The sequence below is a fragment of the Manis javanica genome, chromosome 1, assembly GCF_040802235.1.
Source record: "Manis javanica isolate MJ-LG chromosome 1, MJ_LKY, whole genome shotgun sequence".
Classification (NCBI taxonomy): domain Eukaryota; kingdom Metazoa; phylum Chordata; class Mammalia; order Pholidota; family Manidae; genus Manis; species Manis javanica.
The window spans coordinates 189,143,388-189,162,425 of NC_133156.1; the positions used below are offsets into that span (position 1 = coordinate 189,143,388).

General features: G+C 36.2%; 1 protein-coding gene across 4 annotated transcripts in view; it reads left to right on the forward strand.

Moving 5' to 3' along the window:
- VPS54 (VPS54 subunit of GARP complex) overlaps positions 1 to 18,604 on the forward strand; it is a 113,237-nt gene extending 94,633 nt beyond the window's left edge. For all 4 annotated transcript variants that reach the window (XM_036996646.2, XM_017673991.3, XM_036996647.2 and 1 more), the window contains 3 exons: positions 11,883 to 11,990; positions 13,919 to 14,013; positions 17,237 to 18,604. In XM_036996646.2, the coding sequence (XP_036852541.1) occupies positions 11,883 to 11,990; positions 13,919 to 14,013; positions 17,237 to 17,342 (309 nt within the window). In that variant the 3' untranslated portion in view covers positions 17,343 to 18,604. The remainder of the gene's footprint in view (positions 1 to 11,882; positions 11,991 to 13,918; positions 14,014 to 17,236) is intronic.
- Positions 18,605 to 19,038: the final 434 nt, after the last annotated feature.

Consider the following 19,038-nt stretch of genomic DNA (forward strand, 5'->3'; position numbering starts at 1 on the left):
TACTTTATTCCTAAATACTTAAGTGTATATTACTAAAAAGTAAGTACTTTTTTTGTATAATCACACTACATTATCACACCTAACAAAATTAACAGTAATTCCTTAATATCATCTAATACCTATTCCTATTTGAAACTTAACGATTGTCCCAAAGTGTCTTTGTGCAATAACTTGTTTGAACAAAGGCTTCTACATTGTCTACATAATGCACTTAGTTATTATGTTTCTTAAGTTTTTTATAAACTTCAAACACCCTCTCCTCTTTCTCTTGTGTCTTTTTTTTTTATGTCAAGAATGAGCCTAGAGTTTTGTAATGTAGTGTTTTCTAACTCCCCACTGTTGACTTTTTCAGTTACCTGGATATGTTACAGTCTCTCTGTATTAACAAGTCTGTCTGCCATTCCCTGCCCTATTTACTTTCATGGATTGCCCAGAAGTTTGACCCTGTTTTTAATTCATATAAAAATAGCAGACAGTGTTTGTTTTGGGTTAGTCTCTCAGTTTGTAGCTTTTTATTTCTTTATATGAAAATTTAATTTGAGGAAAGAAGGATAACATAGTAACACAGACTGATTCTAAGAAGTTAATAAGTAAGGGTAACACTGTGTAGAATGAAACAGTAATATCTAATTATATTACTGGCTAGACTAATGTCCCAGCCACCATTCATTCATTAAGTTGAGTTGCGCTAGGTAACAGGTATATATATATATAAAGGTGAAGAAGTCTTCAATCTTGTCCTCAAATAGTAAAACATCTAGTAGGAAAAATATATCAGTGACTGTAACAGGAGATAGAATATATAAAGTGTCATAAGTAAGGAATTAATTTAGTGCTATTGGAGCTTTTTAATGCTTTGGAAAAGTTGATTGCCAGTTAGAGAGGGAGATCTGGGAAAGCTTTACATATGAGGCATGCATGTAAGTTTCTCTTTTAAAGATAGGTACAATTAGGGAAAGTGAAGTCCAGGTGAAGAGGTACTCTGAGATAACAGCATGAGCCTACATATTGGTAGGAATCCTAAGAAGGAAGTTTAGTGTCAGAGTTTTGGAGTCAGGTAGACCTAAGTACAAATTTCATGTTCGTTGTATGCTAGCTATTGAAGGACCTTGGGCAAATTACTAATCTCCATAACCCTCAGTTTCTGTCTCTAAATGGGGATAATAATAGAGCCTCAGATGGTTGTAGTGAGGATTAATGAGATATGTGGAGTGTTTTTCTTTTATCATGTGTCTGAGTAACAAATTCTAGTAAATGTTGGCTGCCAATGCTTTTGCTGTTGTTAATAATAACAAAGTCAGGTAATTGCATTTAGCTAATATATTAGGGTGAGTGAACTACGTAGTGGGGGATATGTTGGAAAGATAGTGGAGAGCTTTGAGTACCAGTGGAGGTATAATTTATATTCAGTTAAATTCACCCTTCCTAAGCATATACAGTTTGATGACTTTAACAAATGTATACAGTAGTAGAACTATCACAGTCAAGATACAAAAAAGTCCCATCGCTCTTAAATACTCTCTTGGGCACTTTTGTAGCCAATCCTCTCCCTGTATCCCCAAATTTGACAAACACTGATCAGGTTTTCATCCATGTGGTTTACCTTTTCTAGAATGTCCTGTAAAAACAGTCCATTGTCTCAGGCTCCTTTCATATAGCATAATGCTTTTGGAATTCATGTGTGTTACAGCATGTATTAGTGGTTAGTTCATTTTCAGTTAATATCCCTTGTAATATGCCTTGTGTGGATGTACCATTATTTCCTTATTCATTCATCAGTTGATAGACCTTGCGGTTGTCTCCAGTATTTGGCTGTTATAAGTAATGCTGCTACAAACATTGGTGTATATGTCTTTGTGTGGGCATGTGTTCTCATTTCTTTTGTGTAAGTGCATTGGAATATATTGATAGTTCTATAGAACTGTAAAACTCTAGGATAACTTTATAAAAAGCTACTAAATTATTTTCCAAAGTGACTATTATTTTTATTTATTTATTTATTTTTACCATTTTTTACTATTTTTTATTTTGGTATCCTTAATATAAAATCACATAACCAACATTGTGGTTACTAGATTCCTCCCAATATCAAGTCCCCACCACATACCCCATTATAGTCACTGTCCATCAGCGTAGTAAGATACTATAGAATCACTACTTGTCTTCTCTGTGCTACACTTCCTTCCCCATGCAATCCCCCTACATTATGTATGCTAATCGTAATGACCCTTTTTCCCCTTATCCCTCCCTTCCCACCCATCCTCCCCAGTCCCTTTCCCTTTGGTAACTGTTAGTCCATTCTTGGGTTCTGTGAGTCTGCTGCTGTTTTGTTCATTCAGTTTTACCTTTGTTCTTATATTCCACAGATTAGTGAAATCATCTGATGCTTGTCTTTCACTACCTGGCATATTTCACTGAGTGTAATACCCTCTAGTTTCATCCATGTCATTGCAAATGGTAGGATTTGTTTTCTTCTTATGGCTAAATAATATTCCATTGTATATATGTACCACATCTTCTTTATCCATTCATCTACTGATGGACACTTAGTTTGCTTCTGTTTCTTGGCTATTGTAAACAGTGCTGCGATAAACATAGGGGTGCATCTGTCTTTTTGAAACTGGGCTCCTGCATTCTTATGGTAAATTCCTAGAAGTGGAATTCTTGGGTCATATGGTATTTCTATTTTGAGCTTTTTGAGGAACCTCCATACTGCTTTCTACAATGGTTGAACTAATTTACATTCCCACCAGCAGTGTAGGAGGGTTCCCCTTTCTCCACAACCTCGCCAACATTTGTTGTTGTCTTTTGGATGGTGGTGATCCTTACTGGTGTGAGGTGATATCTCATTGTGGTTTTAATTTGCATTTCTCTGATGACTAGCGATGTGGAGCATCTTTTCATGTGTCTGTTGGCCATCTGAATTTCTCCTTTGGAGAACTGTCTGTTCAGTTCCTCTGCCCATTTTTTAATTGGATTATTTGCTTTTTGTTTGTTGAGGTGTGTGAGCTCTTTATATACCTTGGATGTCAACCCTTTATCGGATCTGTCATTTATGAATATATTCTCCCATAGTGTAGGATGCCTTTTTGTTCTATTGGTGGTGTCTTTTGCTGTACAGAAGTTTTTCAGCTTGATACAGTCCCACTTGTTCATTTTTGCTTTTGTTTCCCTTGCCCGGGGAGATATATTCATGAAGAAGCCACTCATGTTTATGTCCTAGAGATTTTTCCTAAGAGTTTTATGGTTTCATGACTTATATTCAGGTCTTTGATCCATTTCAAATTTACTTTTGTTTATAGGGGTTAGACAATGATCCAGTTTCATTCTCTTACATATAGCTGTCCAGTTTTGCCAATACCAGCTGTTGCAGAGACTGTCATTTCCCCATTGTATGTCCATGGCTCCTTTATCATGTATTAATTGACCATATATGTTTGGGTTAATATCTGGACTCTGTTCTGTTCTACTGGTCTGTGGCTCTGTTCTTGTGCCAGTACCAAATTGTCTTGATTACTGTGGCTTTTTTAGTAGTGCTTGAAGTTGGGAAGTGAGATGCCTCCTGCTTTATTCTTCCTTCTCAGGATTGCTTTGGCTATTCAGGGTCTTTTGTGGTTCTATATGAATTTTAAAATTGTTTGTTCCAGTTCGTTGAAGAATGTTTTTGGTATTTTGATAGGCATTGCATTGAATCTGTAAATTGCTTTAGGCAGGATGGCCATTTTGACAATACTAATTCTTCCTAGCCAAGAGCATGGGATGAGTTTTCATTTGTTAGTGTCCCCTTTAATTTCTCTTAAGAGTGTCTTGCAGTTTTCAGGGTATAGGTCTTTCACTTCCTTGGTTAGGTTTATTCCTCAGTATTCTATTCTTTTTGAAGCAATTATGAATGGAACTGTTTTCCTGATTTCTCTTTCTGTTAATTTTTGTTAGTGTATAGGAAAGCAACAGATTTCTGTGTATTAATTTTGTATCCTGCAACTTTGCTGAATTCAGATATTAGTTCTAGTAGTTTTAGAATGGAGTCTTTAGGGCTTTTTATGTACAATATCATGTCATCTGCAAATAGTGACAGTTTGACTTCCTCTTTACCAATCTGGATTCCTTGTATTTCTTTGTTTTGTCTAATTACCATGGCTAGGACCTCCAGGACTATGTTAAATAACAGTGGGGAGAGTGGGCATCTCTGTCTTGTTCCCAATCTCAGAGGAAAAGCTTTCAGCTTCTCGCTGTTCAGTATGATGTTGGCTGTGGGCTTGTTGTATATGGCCTTTATTATGTTGAGGTACTTGCCTTGTATACCCATTTTGTTGAGAGTTTTTATCATGAATGTATGTTGAATTTTGTCGAATGCTTTTTCACCATCTATTGAAATGATCAAGTGGTTTCTGTCCTTCTTTTTGTTGATGTGGTGGATGATGTTGATGGATTTTCTAATGTTGTACCATCCTTGCATCCCTGAGATGAATCCCACTTGATCATGGTGTATGATCCTTTTGATGTATTTTTGAATTCAGTTTGCTAATATTTTGAATATTTTTGCATCTATGTTCATCAGGGATATTGGTCTGTAATTTTCCTTTTTTGTGGTGTCTTTGCCTGGTTTTGGTATTAGAGTGATGCTGGCTTCATAAAATGAGTTTGTAAGTATTCTCTCCTCTTCTACTTTTTGGAAAACTTTAAGGAGAATGGGTATTATGTCTTCTCTGTATGTCTGATAAAATTCAGCGGTGAATCCATCCAGCCTAGGCGTTTTGTTCTTGGGTAGTTTTTTGATTACCACTTCAATTTCTTTGCTGGTAATTGGTCTGTTTAGATTTTCTGTTTCTTCCTTGGTCCGTCTTGGAAGGTTGTATTTTTCTAGGAAGTTGTCCATTTCTTCTAGGTTTTGCAGCTTGTTAGCATACAGATTTTCATATTATTCTCTAATAATTTTTTGCATTTCTGTGGGGTCCATCATGATTTTTCTTTTTTCATTTCTGATTCTGTTGATGTGTATAGATTCTCTTTTTCTCTTAATAAGTCTGGCTAGGTGCTTAGCTATTTTGTTTATGTTTTCAAAGACCCAGCTCTTGGTTTCACTGATTTTTTTTCTATTGTTTTATTGTTCTCAATTTTATTTACTTCTTCTCTGATCTTTATTATGTCCCTCCTTCTGCTGACTTTGGGTCTCATTTGTTCTTCTTTTTCCAGTTTCAATAATTGTAACTTTAGACTATTCATTTGGGTATGTTCTTCCTTCTTTAGATAGGCCTGGATTGCTATATATGTTCCTCTTAGAACTGCTTTCACTGCATCCCACAGAAGTTGGGGCTTTATGCTGTCAGTGTCATTAGTCTCCATATATTGTTTAATCTCTGTTTTAATTTGGTCATTGATCCATTGATTATTTAGGAGCATGTTGTTAAGCCTCCATGTGTTTGTGAGCTTTTTTTTTTTTTTGTACAATTTATTTCTAGTTTTACACCTTTGTGATCTGAGAAGTTGGTTGGTAGAATTTCAGTCTTTTTGAATTTACTGAGGCTCTTTTTGTGGTCTAGTATATGGTCTATTCTGGAGAATATTCCATGTGCACTTGAGAAGAATGTGTATCCTGTTGCTTTTGGGTGTAGAGTTCTGTAGATGTCTGTTAAGTCCATCTGTTCTAGTGTGTTGTTCAATGCCTCTGGGTCCTTACTTATTTTCTGTCTGGTTAATCTATCCTTTGGAGTAAGTGGTGTGTTGAAGTCTTCTGAAAAGAACGCATTGCATTGTATTTCCTCCTTTAATTCTGTTAGTATTTGTTTCACATATGTCAGTGCTCCTGTATTGGGTGCATATATATTTATAATGGTTATATCCTCTTGTTGGACTAACCCCTTCATCATTATGTAGTGTTTTGAAGTCTATTTTGTCTGATACTAGTACTGCAACACCTGCTTTTTTCTCCCTATTAGTTGCATGAAATATCTTTTTCCATCCCTTGACTTTTAGTCTGTGTATGTCTTTGGGTTTGAAATGAGTCTCTTGTAGGCAGCATATAGTTGGGTCTTGTTTTTTATCCACTCAGTGACTCTGTGTGTTTTGATTGGTACGTTCAGACCATTTACATGTAGGCTGATTATTGATAGGTATGTACTTATTCCAATGCAGGCTTTAGATATGTGGTTACCAAAGGTTTAAGGGTAACTTCCTTACTATCTAAGAGTCTTAATTCACCTAGTTTACTATTACGAACACACCTAAAGATTCTTTTTTTTTTCCTCTCCTTTTCTTCCTGTCCATTCTTTATATATTAGGTATCATATTCTGTACTCTTTGCCTATCCCTTTTTATTACCTCTGGTGACAGCTATTTAACCTAGGAACACTTCAATCTATAGCAGTCCCTCGAAAATACACTGTAGAGATGGTTTGTGGGAGCTAAATTCTCTCAGCTTTTGCTTGTCTGGAAATTGTTTAATCCCTCCTTCAAATTTAAATGATAATCATGCCACATAAAGTATTCTTGGTCTGAGAGGCCCTCTGCTTCATTGCATTAAATATATCATGCCATTCCCTTCTGGCCTGTAATGTTTCTGCTGAGAAATATGATGATAGCCTAATAGGTTTTCCTTTGTATGTGATCTTACTTCTCTCTCTGGCTACTTTTAATAGTCTGTGCTTATCCTGTATCTTTGCCGTTTTAATTATTATATGTCTTGGTGTTGTCTTCCTTGGGTCCCTTGTATTGGAAGATCTTTGCACCTCCATGTCCTGGGAGACTGTCTCCTTCCCTAGATTGGGGAAGTTTTCAGCAATTACTGACTCAAAGACACTTTCTATCTCTTTTTCTCTTTCTTCTTCTCATACCCCTATAATATGAATATTGTTCCATTTAGATTGGTCACAAAGTTCTCTCAGTATTCTTTCATTCTTAGAGATCCTTTTTACTCTCTGTGCCTTAGCTTCTTTGTATTTCTTTTCCTTAATTTCTTTTCCATTTATTGTCTCCTCCACCATATCTAATCTGCTTTTAATACCCTCCATTGTGTTCTTCAACGATTAGCTGGCTCTCCTTCCTAAATTTGTTCCTGAGTTCTTGAATATTTTTCTGTATCTCCATGAGCATGTTAATGTTTTCATTTTGAAATCTCTTTCAGAAAGATTCATGAGGTCCATTTCATTTGAATCTTTCTCAGTTGTATTCATAATTTTGCTTTGAACCAGTTTCCTTTGACTTTTCGTAATTTGTCTGTGGTGCCCTCTAGTGTCCAGAAGTTCTACTCTGTGGAGCTGCTCAGCCCCTGGAGCGATGTCAGCAGTCACAGGGGAGCCGTGTTGGTGCTTGTGGGGAGGGAAGAACTGTTTCCTACTTCCCGGGTGCTATGCCTATCTCCACTGCCAGAACCAGTGGGCCGAACACACAAGTGTAAGCCACTATGCTTTGTGTTTGTAGATGCTGTCGGTGGGGCTTCCCTCTGGCTGGCCTGACCCCAGGGCAGGGGTCCCAGTTTGCGAGCCTGAGCCAGGTACAGGCTAACCGGGAGGAAGACACAGTAGGCTGCGTATCATGGTGTGCTGCCTTGGAGCTGCATAGCCAGCCAGGGGAATGGAGCGCCTGAAGATTGTTTAAGCGCCCAACCTGCTGGGCAGAGTGCACCTGGACAATTTTGTCTACCTCTCCTTTCTCCTGAGCAGTAAGCTCTGTGAAATCCTTGCCCCTTTAGCAGCCGTCTCACTGTTAGGAAGTCTCTCAGACTGCCCAGCCAGATCAGCCGGATATGAATCCCTGTTTTACACAAGCAGCTGGAATCTCCGTCTCTCCAGGTATTCCGCCTGTCTTAGCTTTCCAACCCCTCTAAATCACCAAAGCACCATGCAGTATAGGTTCATGCTCCCAGAGCAGATCTCCAGGTCTAGGTGTTCAGCAGTCCCAGGCTTCCACTCCCTCCCCGCTCTGTTTCTCTTCCTCCCACCAGTGAACTGGGGTGGGGTAAGGGCTTGGGTCCTGCTGGGTCACAGCTTTGGTACGTTACCCTGTTCCATGAGGTCTGCTCTTTTCTCCAGGTGTATGCAGTCTGGTGCAGCCTTCTTTCCTGTTGCTCTTTCAGGATTAGTTGTATTAATTATAATTTCATATTATATGTCGTTTTAAGAGGAAGCCTCTGTCTCACCTCTCATGCTGCCATCTTTAATCGCTCTTCCTTATACTTTGCCTGAAGTGAGATTGTTCATGTTCCATCCCTCCTCAGAGGGCCTTGTCACTCTTTGGAATTGTTTCCCTCAGTTCCCATGATCTCTGTTCTCTGATGGGTTCATGAAAAGTTAAGATTTTATTAATTTTTACAGGTTTTTCTTATGGTTAAGGTGGTATCTTGCAGCTTTCTAAATTTTAAACAGAGGCAGAATACAAACGTTTTTAAACTAATGAATCACATGATTAGAATTTTACTTTAGAAGGATTATTCAGAAAATGTATAGAATGGATTTGAGGTGATAGGGCATGTCCTCTATTCAGAATACTTTCACTTAATTCTTTTCCTTTGAATACTCCTCAGCCCAGATGTGCTGCTCAGGAAGCTGTCTCTGCTGTCGTCGAAATGGCCTTTACATGTGTTCCTGTAGCATGCAGTGTCCACTTTCTGGAATACAATCCAGCTTTTAGGCAGTTAAATCCCCAAAGGGACTATCTGTGAGTCATCCTTGTGCACTCTAGCTGGAGTTTTATCTAACACATTCATTCATGTATACATGTATACATAAAAACACACATATGCATGTACTTTTACCCATGTATATATACAAGCACATACATGTACATACATACACACATCCAAGAACATATTCAGAGCTTACTGTATGCCAGAAAGTTTTATTAAATGTTTGTTGAACTAATATCTGGACTCATTAAAATGTTTTTGACATTTTTTAAGATGAAAAATACTGAAGGTTTTACATGGTTTTTCTCAACTGAGACAATTTCGTCCCCCAGAGGACACTCAGAAATGTTGGGAATTTTTGGTTGTCATATTAGGGAAGTGGGATGATACTGGCAATTGGTGAGTAGAGGCCAAGGATGCTGCTGAACATCCTAAAATACACAGGACAGCCCCCACAACAAGGAATTATGTAGCCCAAAAGGTCAATAGGGTAGAGGTTGAGAAACTCTGACCTGGAGTACTAACTAATGTGCTGTATAATTTGGAAGTACATTTGATGGGACTTAGTCACTGATTCAATAGAAGTTAACAAGGAAAAGGAGAAACGAAACTGAGTTGGAGAGTTCAGTTATTTTCACTTTATAAAAATTAAGTACCCTAGAGGACCTCAAATCCTGTGTGAGCAGGAGGATTGTAATACCAGCAATACTAATTGGAACAGGTAAGAGGAGCAGGTTTGGGAAAGCTCATGGTAAATTCAGTTGTGGAATGGAATACCTAGGAAATGTGTGACTTAAACTAAGAGTGGCTCAGGACTAGAGCTTTATTAGAAGTCAAAAGATTGAGTAAGATTGATAAGAGAGAAGAGGGGAAGATAAGGGGGATTAACATTGAAGAAGCTTTGCATTTAGGAGACAGGAGACAAAAGAAGAGGAAGATTAGGAGAGGAGGAACCAGGAAAGCATGTGCTGCATGAGGGTAGTGCTTCAAGTGTGAGAGTGTGTCAAATAGTACAGAACAGTGAGGAAGGGGGACTAGAAAAGTTAATAAATTTGGAAGTTAAGATGTCTTTACTGATTTTTTTTTCCAGAGGAAAATTTCAGAAAATTGTTAATAGTAGGGGAAGGTGGTCTGGGTAAGTGGCAAGAACCAGATTTTAAGGATTGAGAATACAGAAGTACAGTATCAAATTTAGGTGACTGAGGAAATGTAATGAGCATAGGATGAAAAGAATACTACCTAGGAAAATCAGGGTTGTAGAAAGGTTTTGAGGAGTATGCTAGTTTCCTAGGGCTGTCATAACCAATTCCCAATGACTGTGTCTTAAAACAAGAGATTCTGTCATAGTGCTAGAGGCCAGAAGTCCTAACTCACAGTGCTGCCACCTTGTGCCTTCTGAAGGCTCTAGCAAAGAATCTTCCTTACCTTTTCCTAGCCTCTACTCCTTGTCAGTTGTTGACATTCCTTGGCTAATAGATGCCATCACTCCAGACTCTGCTTCTGTCTTCATGTGACCATCTTCCCTCCATGTATCACTGTGTCTAAATTTCCCTCTTTTTTTTATAAAGACACCGGTCAGTGGATTTAGGGACCACTCTAATCCAGTTTGACCTCATGAGGTTCTACATGCACATGAATTCTGGGAGTATACTATTCAACCCAGTATAGGGGGATAGTTAAGGGGATGTTACCATAAAATGATAGATAACACTTTGTACCCACTAGGATGGCTAAATAAAAAAGATAATAACAAGTATTGTGAGGATATGGAGAAATTGGAACCTTAATATACTGATGTGTGGGATTGTTAAATGGGACAGCCACTCTACAAAACATTTTGGCATTTCTCACAATGTAAACATGGAGTTGCCATATGACCAAGTAATTCCACTTCTAGGTATATACCCAAGAGAATTGAGAATCTCCACGTGAATGTTCATAGAATTATTTATTCATAATAGCCAAAAAGTGGAAATAACCCAAATGTCTATCAATTGATCATTGGATAAACTATGGTGTTTTCCTATAATGGAATATCATGCAGCCATAAAAAGGGTGAAATACTGACACATGCTAAAGCATGGATGAACCTTGAAAGCATTATGCTAAGTGAAAGAAGCCAGTCACAGAAAGCCACATATTGTATGATTCCATTTACAGAGATTGGTGGTTGCCAGGGTTAAGGGGAGAGGGAATTAGTGCGAATGGCTGTATAACTATGAATTTACTAAAAACCAGTTACTTGTATACTTTAAAAGGGTGAATTTTATGGTATGTGAATGAAATCTCAAAGTTGTTATTAATAAAAATGATAAGGGGATGTTTGATATATTTTAGGCTGAAGAGAGACAAACCCTTAGGTGGTCACAACTTGGCTTATCTTGTTTCAGTCTCATGGTGACTTATACCTGGTTCTGCTACTGCATTATCTTGGAACTTACCATTTTAACAAACTATATAAAATTAGTACATTTAAAATAAGGTTATTTAGCCCAAATTTGTCTTATAAATAAAAGTGGTATATAATTTAAGCTGTGAATTCTAAAATGTAGGCCAAAGGCAATTACCTATATCATACCAGTATATTGTTCCAAATGTAAGAATAGTAAAATGAATTTACTTAAGTTTAAATTTTCAGTATAGATCATTGCTGAAAAAAGTCTCCCTTTATCTTAGTCAAGGAAATATGATTACTATATTGGCCTACCTAAAATAATAATAATAATTCTACTAGAGTTATATTGATTTCAGATATGATCAAGTTGACACACTCTTAAAATCATGTTTAAAAAATTTAATATAATTTGGAGGATCTACTTTAATGATTCCTTATTGTATTTTGAGCCAGATGAGTAGCTAACATTTCCTAAGTCTTTGTATCAGCACTGTTTTGTGTTCTTTTGAGCCATCTTTTTAAATCTTCACAGCAAGCCCTTTGAGATACAGAGAAATGAAGTGACTTGCCCAGTATCACAAAGCTGAGACTTGGAAGAGCTGGGATTTGAACCCAAGCAGTCCTTAAGAAGGGAGCAGCCTATTATTAGCCACTAAGTTAGGCTGTCTCTCTCAGAGTAGATCAGGATATTTAGTGAAAAGTTCCTGAGCTTTGTGTTGTAAGTAGCACAGATCGCAGTTGATGAGTAAGCTTCAACTGTATCAGAGTTAGACATGTAGGGATTGAAAGTATATGTCTTACATAATCGTGGGAACAATATGCAATCCAGAGGACACAAACATGATTCTCATTTTTTTCCCCTGCCAGTATGAGGTGAAAGCTCCTGTTCCTTCTGCCTGTTTCAGGAATATTTGCAAGCAAATGGCAAAAATGCATGAAGCTATATTTGATCTTCTTCCAGAAGAACAAACACAAGTGAGTAGTAATTCCTAAAACTGCTTTATACATAACATGTGCGTGCAGAATTGGAGTGTTTTATATAACTTTGGCACAATTTTTAGTTTGTATTCCAATAAGATTGTTACTATTTTTACCAGTTGTATTGACTTGTGAAATGGATAAAAATTGCTTATTTCAAAGTTCCTTTTGCTTTGACAGGCCAGAGCAATAATACTTTGCTATATGGGTAGCACTTCTAAAAAGCAGATTTTCCAGTTGTCTGTTGAGTATCAGAGATCCCAGATGCTACTTACATCATTTATTACATTAATTTGAATATAAATGCCAATTAGAGTTGGCATTTATCAACAAATAGTAAAATATGTTACTGTGATTGTAATACCATGGGATAGGGGAGGTATTAGTGATGGATTTAATAATGAGATGATACATAAAGTAACGCTATCAATAATATACCTTATCATTTATATTTGTTAGATCTATAAGTGATCTATAGTGGGTACAAATGAGAGGAAATTGCAGAATGGGTAGTCTTTGGCACCTCTCACGTTTGAAGCATCCACTGTCCTTACTCTCATCTTTTATAAAAATATCATGATAGAGTTCTTCTCACTCTGCAGGGACACTCTTGTCTCCCTCTCCCCCATTTCCCTCATTTCCCTCTCCTGGTACTTGAAAGGTTCCAGTATTCCTTTTTCCCCAGTCTTTTTTAACCTACCTTAGCTTGTTCCTTCTATATCAGGTGATCTCATTCAAGCCTAGTTGTAGACTGATAGATACAGTGTTATAAATGCAGTCCTAGTTGTATGACTAATGAATTTAACTTTGGGATTTCTGCTACTCAAGTTTGTTATTTCAGTTTGCCTCTAATTGGTTTAGTGCATGGAAATGGTATCTGGCAGCAGAGAGTAGCTTTATTAGTGTCTCTTGCCTACTTTTGCTCTTCTTCATCTCTCCCATGCCCTCTCAGACTTCCATGCTGTATTAGCTATTACCATTTTTATTCATGCTTCCCTAGGAATCATCCTGATCTCATGAATAAATACCATCCAGCTCTTTTGGGGCTTACTGAGAACTGAGGGGAGCCATAAGATACGGAGCACCCACTAGGGTCTCTTCTTCCTCATTTTTTCCTAGCCAAACCATCCTTGTCATTCCCCATGTACGATCCCCTATCTCTGACCTTCTGACCTTCTGGATTTGCCATCTGAGTTTCAGTTATAGAGCAAGTGTTACCCAGGTTATGGAGCTGGACATACAGGCACTACGTCTGTCTTCTTATCTGCATCATAAATTAAAGGGAACTCTGTCAAAGCTGGGTAAATGACAAATTTTATGTCAGTATTGCCACTTTAATACCAATAATTCCAAAAAACTTTTCCATAGATGACCTTGTATATTTTTTTCTTCTACAGAAAGTTATTCTACAAGTCATTTCCATAGATTGATTGTATATAATGTCAAGTTAGGTATTTCCCAAAGAAGTATTGGGCTGTTGCATTACTGAAGTAATTTTTACCAGTTTAGAAGGGTGAAGGTATCTCTGCCTCTACCATTGTAATTATTTTTTGTTTGCTTTTTTTAGCTGTCAAGTTCCTAGATAATATATTGCAGAATTCTCCACTTCTTTTTATTCTTTTTACTTGTCATGGTTGATCCTACTTACATACCCCAGAGGACTTTTAAGGGTTAGAAAAGCAGTGATAAGTCACATCACCAGAAGTACTACTGAAATGGGGAAAAAGAGCTTTCATCCAAGGAGAAAAGTATGATGAAATAGCAATTAAATACTCTCAGAGGAGTATTTTATAAATATATGCCAAAGCAAAGATTTTTAAAAATATTTTCTACAGATAGTATTGATTTGATAATTGGTAATTTAGATACTTAATGCTTCTGTTTTAGTAGAGCTTTAAGAAACTTCATTTTGGTTTTTTTTCCAGATGTTATTTTTAAGAATTAATGCAAGTTACAAACTCCACTTGAAAAAGCAGTTATCTCACTTAAATGTGATAAATGATGGAGGACCTCAAAATGGGTATGTTTTCAATATATTTTTGCCATATACTCCCATATTGAACTGCTTTTTTTCTTATTAAAGTGTTATTAATGTACAGTCTTATGTTGGTTTCAAATGTACATCACAGTGGTTCAGCAGTTCCCTTGATCAGCTTATGTTGTGATTGTGAATTATTGTGCCCCTTTCTTCCTCTCCCCTTTCCCTGCTGTACCTGTCCCAGCCCCTCCCGCTTGGTAACCACTAGTCACTTCTCACTGTCTGAGTCTGCTGCTATTTTATTCCTTATGTTTTGCTTTGTTTTTATACTCCACAAATAAGTTAAATCATGTGGTATTTGTCTTTCTCTGCCTGGCCTATTTCACTGAGCATAGTACCCTCTAGATCTATCCATGTTGTTGAAGTATTTTTCTTTTTATGGCTGAATAATATTCCATTGTGTATATGTACCACATCTTCTTTATCCAGTCATCTACTGATGGACACTTAGGTTGCTTCTGTATCTTGGCTATTGCAAATAGTGCTGTGGTAAACATAGGAGTGCATGTATCTTTTTGAATCAGGGATTTTGTTTTCTTTGGGTAAATTCCTAGGAGTGAAATTACTGGGTCAAATGGTATTTCTATTTTGTTTTTCTGAGGAACCTCAATACTGCTTTCCAGAGCAGTTGCATCAATTACATGCCTGATTGGTTTTAATCATTCTGCTGTCCTTTTCTACTATCATTGTGCTGGGTTCCCAAAATGGTAAAATCAGCCTTTGCCTTTTTTTCCTGTGGAGATGATATACATCTGTGTCTGTCTGTCTCCATGAAGACAGTGTATTTTTGAGGCATTGTGGCACCTCCTTAGGTTACGTAGTAGTCTTTCCCTACCTAGATAAGACTCAAAGCCCTACTTAGTCCCTGTGTAACCATGAGAAAGCACTATGCCTTATTTATAAAATAAGAGGGATTAAAGCTGCCTTAATTCCTTCACAGGATTACAAAAAATAAGTGTATATGTACATATTTTATTATAAGCTGTTGAACAAATTGCATGTATTATTTGTGAAATACTCTATAATGGAAATAATAGTGTGTAAGTATATAAGGGAAAACACAGGCTTTAGAAACATAAAACTTAAGTATTAACTTCTGCCACTAACTAACTGTAGCTTTGGGAAAATCACTCTCTGAGCCTTCTTAGATTTTGAAGATAGGGATGAAAAGCAATGTAGATAAAGATATGAGGGCAGATTATACAAAATGCCAAGTAGTTTCCTTGTAGTTACACCTTAATATGATTTCCTTAGTGTGTTACTTGTTCCATGGATTTTTAGGAATATTTTATTATTCCATTAAAGGAGTTTCAGGTTTAAAATGCAAATTTATAGATGCAAATGAAAAAATAAATTTGAGTCAGAAGTTGGCCCTGCCCTTAAAAAAAGTAATGTACTGAATTGATTTTGGAAGAAAAAAAAAAAAAAAAGAAAAAATCCTGTACCCATTAAGCAGTTACTCCCTATTCTTCTTCCTCCCAACCCTGTATTTTTTTTAATGTGATTTTTTATATTTTTAAAGGAGACATGTTGATAATAGTTTGTATTCCTGCCACTTAGAATTGGTCAATATTAACATTTCTCATTTTCATCTGAAAATGTTTACACTGTTAAAAAAAAAATAGCATTCCAAATGGAAGCTGAAGTGACCCCCTTGACCATCTCCAGTCCCATTCTTTCCCCCAACCCTTAGGCAATTTCTAATAAATGGTCTATATCCTTTAAGTCCTCATTTATTATCACTGTATCTAAAAAAGTATATATATATAGTAGCTTTATAAATTCAGTTTACTTATGGTATGTTGTACATATGCTGCTTTTTTCTATTTATGTTGATAGAAAGAAACTGTCCAATTTTTGACTGCTCTATTTTTCCACATGAATTAACCATGGTTAAGGTATCCTTTTCCCCCAGTAAGACATTACTTTTTTCCATTACAATAGTGCCACAATGAAGATTTTTATACATGTCGAATGGTATGACCATTCTTTAGGGTATAATACCAGTAAGTAGATAAGAGCACACGTATATATTTCCACTCTACTAGGTGTTGCATGAATACCATTTCTCCACATCTTGCCAACATTTTGTTAGATTTTTTAATTATTGTGAGTCTAATGGGAGACAATTATATCTTGCTTTGATTTGCATTTCCTGTCATCATTTCACATACTTATTAGTCATTCAGATGTTCTCATCTGTGACTTTACCTATTTATATTTACCCTTTTTTCTCCTGGGTACTATCATCTTTTTCTTGTTGATTTTCGATATTTGCACATGCTCTCAAACTAATCCTTTGTTGGTTATATTTGTTGTGAATTATCTACTTTTATGTTATCAAAACTTTTCAACTTTGATGTAAAACATACACACTTTCTTGTGTGGACTGTAAATAGTTGTGTTGATTAAACATAACTTCATATTTTTAAATGCAGATTTATGTTAATTTGGTAGTTTTAAGGTTTTGCTTTTATGAGCCATTGCTGTCAGTTTCAGTATACTTAGCATATTATCACAAGTAGTATAATTCAGATTATTATACATTTTCAAGTACTATAATGTTTCAAATGAAAAATGTGGTCCTTAACTATATTCTGCCACGTGATAAAAGGTGAAACATTAACTACATTAAGTCCAAAGGTATTTATTTAGACTGTAGCACAAATATTAAGGGGGTGTATGCCACTTTTGACCCCATATATGGGTGTGTATATTGTTATAGCCCAGCAATCTAGAATGTACATGTTCATTAAAATATTGATGCTGGATTTCTTTTTTATTCATGATCATTTTATATCCAGTAGTAATTTATAGATGAGTTCCAGCCTTCACTTAACTTCTTAGGGTGGCACTCAGAAAACCTTGTCTTTTCCTTGATTGTATTGATTATATACATGTAAACTCCAGTGACAACTGATCAGAAAACGATTTTAGTTTAACCTGTTATTTTTCTCTATTTTTATTTCATTCTGTTTTAAGATAAATACATTTTACAGGCAGAATTATGAAACTCAGTCCAGCCTGCACTGGCTTATTCCATTTATTGCTGAAATAGCATCAAATGTTTTATCAGGAATCCTGCTAAGAGAAAGATGTTAATATTTGGTCCCTAGAAATCTGAACTACAGCTAGGTTAAGACTTTGTAAGCATTGCTACTTTATAATATCTAAATTCAGTAAACATTTTCTCTCCATTGTTTAGGTTGGTCACAGCAGATGTAGCTTTTTACACTGGAAATCTTCAAGCCTTAAAAGGCCTTAAAGATTTGGACCTAAATATGTCCGAGATCTGGGAACAGAAGAGGTGATGGCATACTGGAAAACTGGGTAGTTCAACTGACCATGGGATGTGTATATTTATAAAGAAAATACAGATGCCTGTGATTCATGAACTGGACCTGAACCCAAAGTAAACTGGGATAGGAGAAGGGGAAAAGGGAAGTATCAGTGTTGGGAAACTGGGATTCAGTGGGATCTACAAGGAATGCCACTGTTGTGCTTCCTTCAGTGAGGAGTAACTGATCAGGTGTCTATAACATTTTTCATTTTCTCTGGAAACAGACTCAGGTTTCTTTGGACCAAATCCAAAAGAACACATAGCTGTAACACAGCTGTAGTTGACTAGAATGCTCTGTATACTTTATATTAAAAAATGCTTTGCATTTCTTCCAGTGCAATGAGATTCATATGGTGTCCCACCTTATTTAATGATGGTACAATTTAAAATATTAAAATCTTAGTCAACCTCTGTAGAAAGTTTTCTCTATGAAAGTAAAGCTGTTTGAAAAATTATTTTTTTACAGATCTTTCTATAAAAAATAAACATCTTTTGATTGCTTGGATTTAGGAATTCAATTTTTGTTTTAGTGATATCAAGTTTCAGCCTTTGTATGTTGCATTATTTAATCTTTCTATCACCACTATGTATATCAACTGGGTAAGGCCTTACAGACTGGTCTCAATACCTGAAAGGCTGATCACAAGTAATTAAAGATACTAGTATTTATTTATGCAACTAATTTAAATACTTTTCAAAAGGTATACGAAAGGCTACAGTTCATTAATAGGGGTATTTTTATAACAATACGTAAGAAGGATTGGGGTTTTTTCCTTTTTAGCAGAGGTAAGAATACATTTTCATATATTCTGCCTACTTATGAGTTCTCATTTTAACATTTAGATAAAAATAACCCAAGGGGCCATATGTCAAGTTATTTTAGATGTGTATATGAACAAAGACCAGGGAGAAATAGAACTTTTAAAATATAGGCTGCTGTGTTGGGGCCAGAAATACAAGGTAATAAGTTACTCAAAGACTTTTATAATACTACCTTCAAAGTCAGAATCAGCAGCACTGGACAAATGAAAGTGCTTGTGCCTCACGTCACACCAGGAATCTTGCCTAACCAACCCTGTCAGAGTGCCTAACCTTGTGGTGATTATGTACAATGAAATAGTCTTATTTTGTGCTCTTCCATTTCCTAAAAGGAAAGCCTGTTTTCTTTCTCCTTTATCAGGTTTGTCATTGGTTCTTAAAATGTCTGTCTAAAATAAAGCTGTAAAAAAATGACGAGACTTTAAAAGGCAACTTTTTTTTAAATAGTATACAGTAAACTTTAAATTATAAGCAGCCTCCTCAAAAACAAGTAAGGAAGAATTGGAAAAATAATCCTTAAAAGACAGAAATTAATCTACCAGCAGACCTTATCTGAAAGGTTATTCAGGAACATTTTTCAGTGACAAGTAGGGTTCAAGAAGTGAAGCTTCAAGGAAAGGGAACTTTTTATAAAGTTATATCCCCACCCCACTGTACTAGAAAACAAGTATGTGAAAGTAATGCCTTACCTCTACCCACCCCACCCCTTCAGCTAGGAAAAGAAACATCACTTTGTTGCCATAAATGGAGCTTCTGTGGAAAGAGCATGGCACACATCCCAACTAGATAAAAGGTGGTAAATATCTTCAGGTATATTCCTATGGAAAAAATTATGTAGTTACATACAA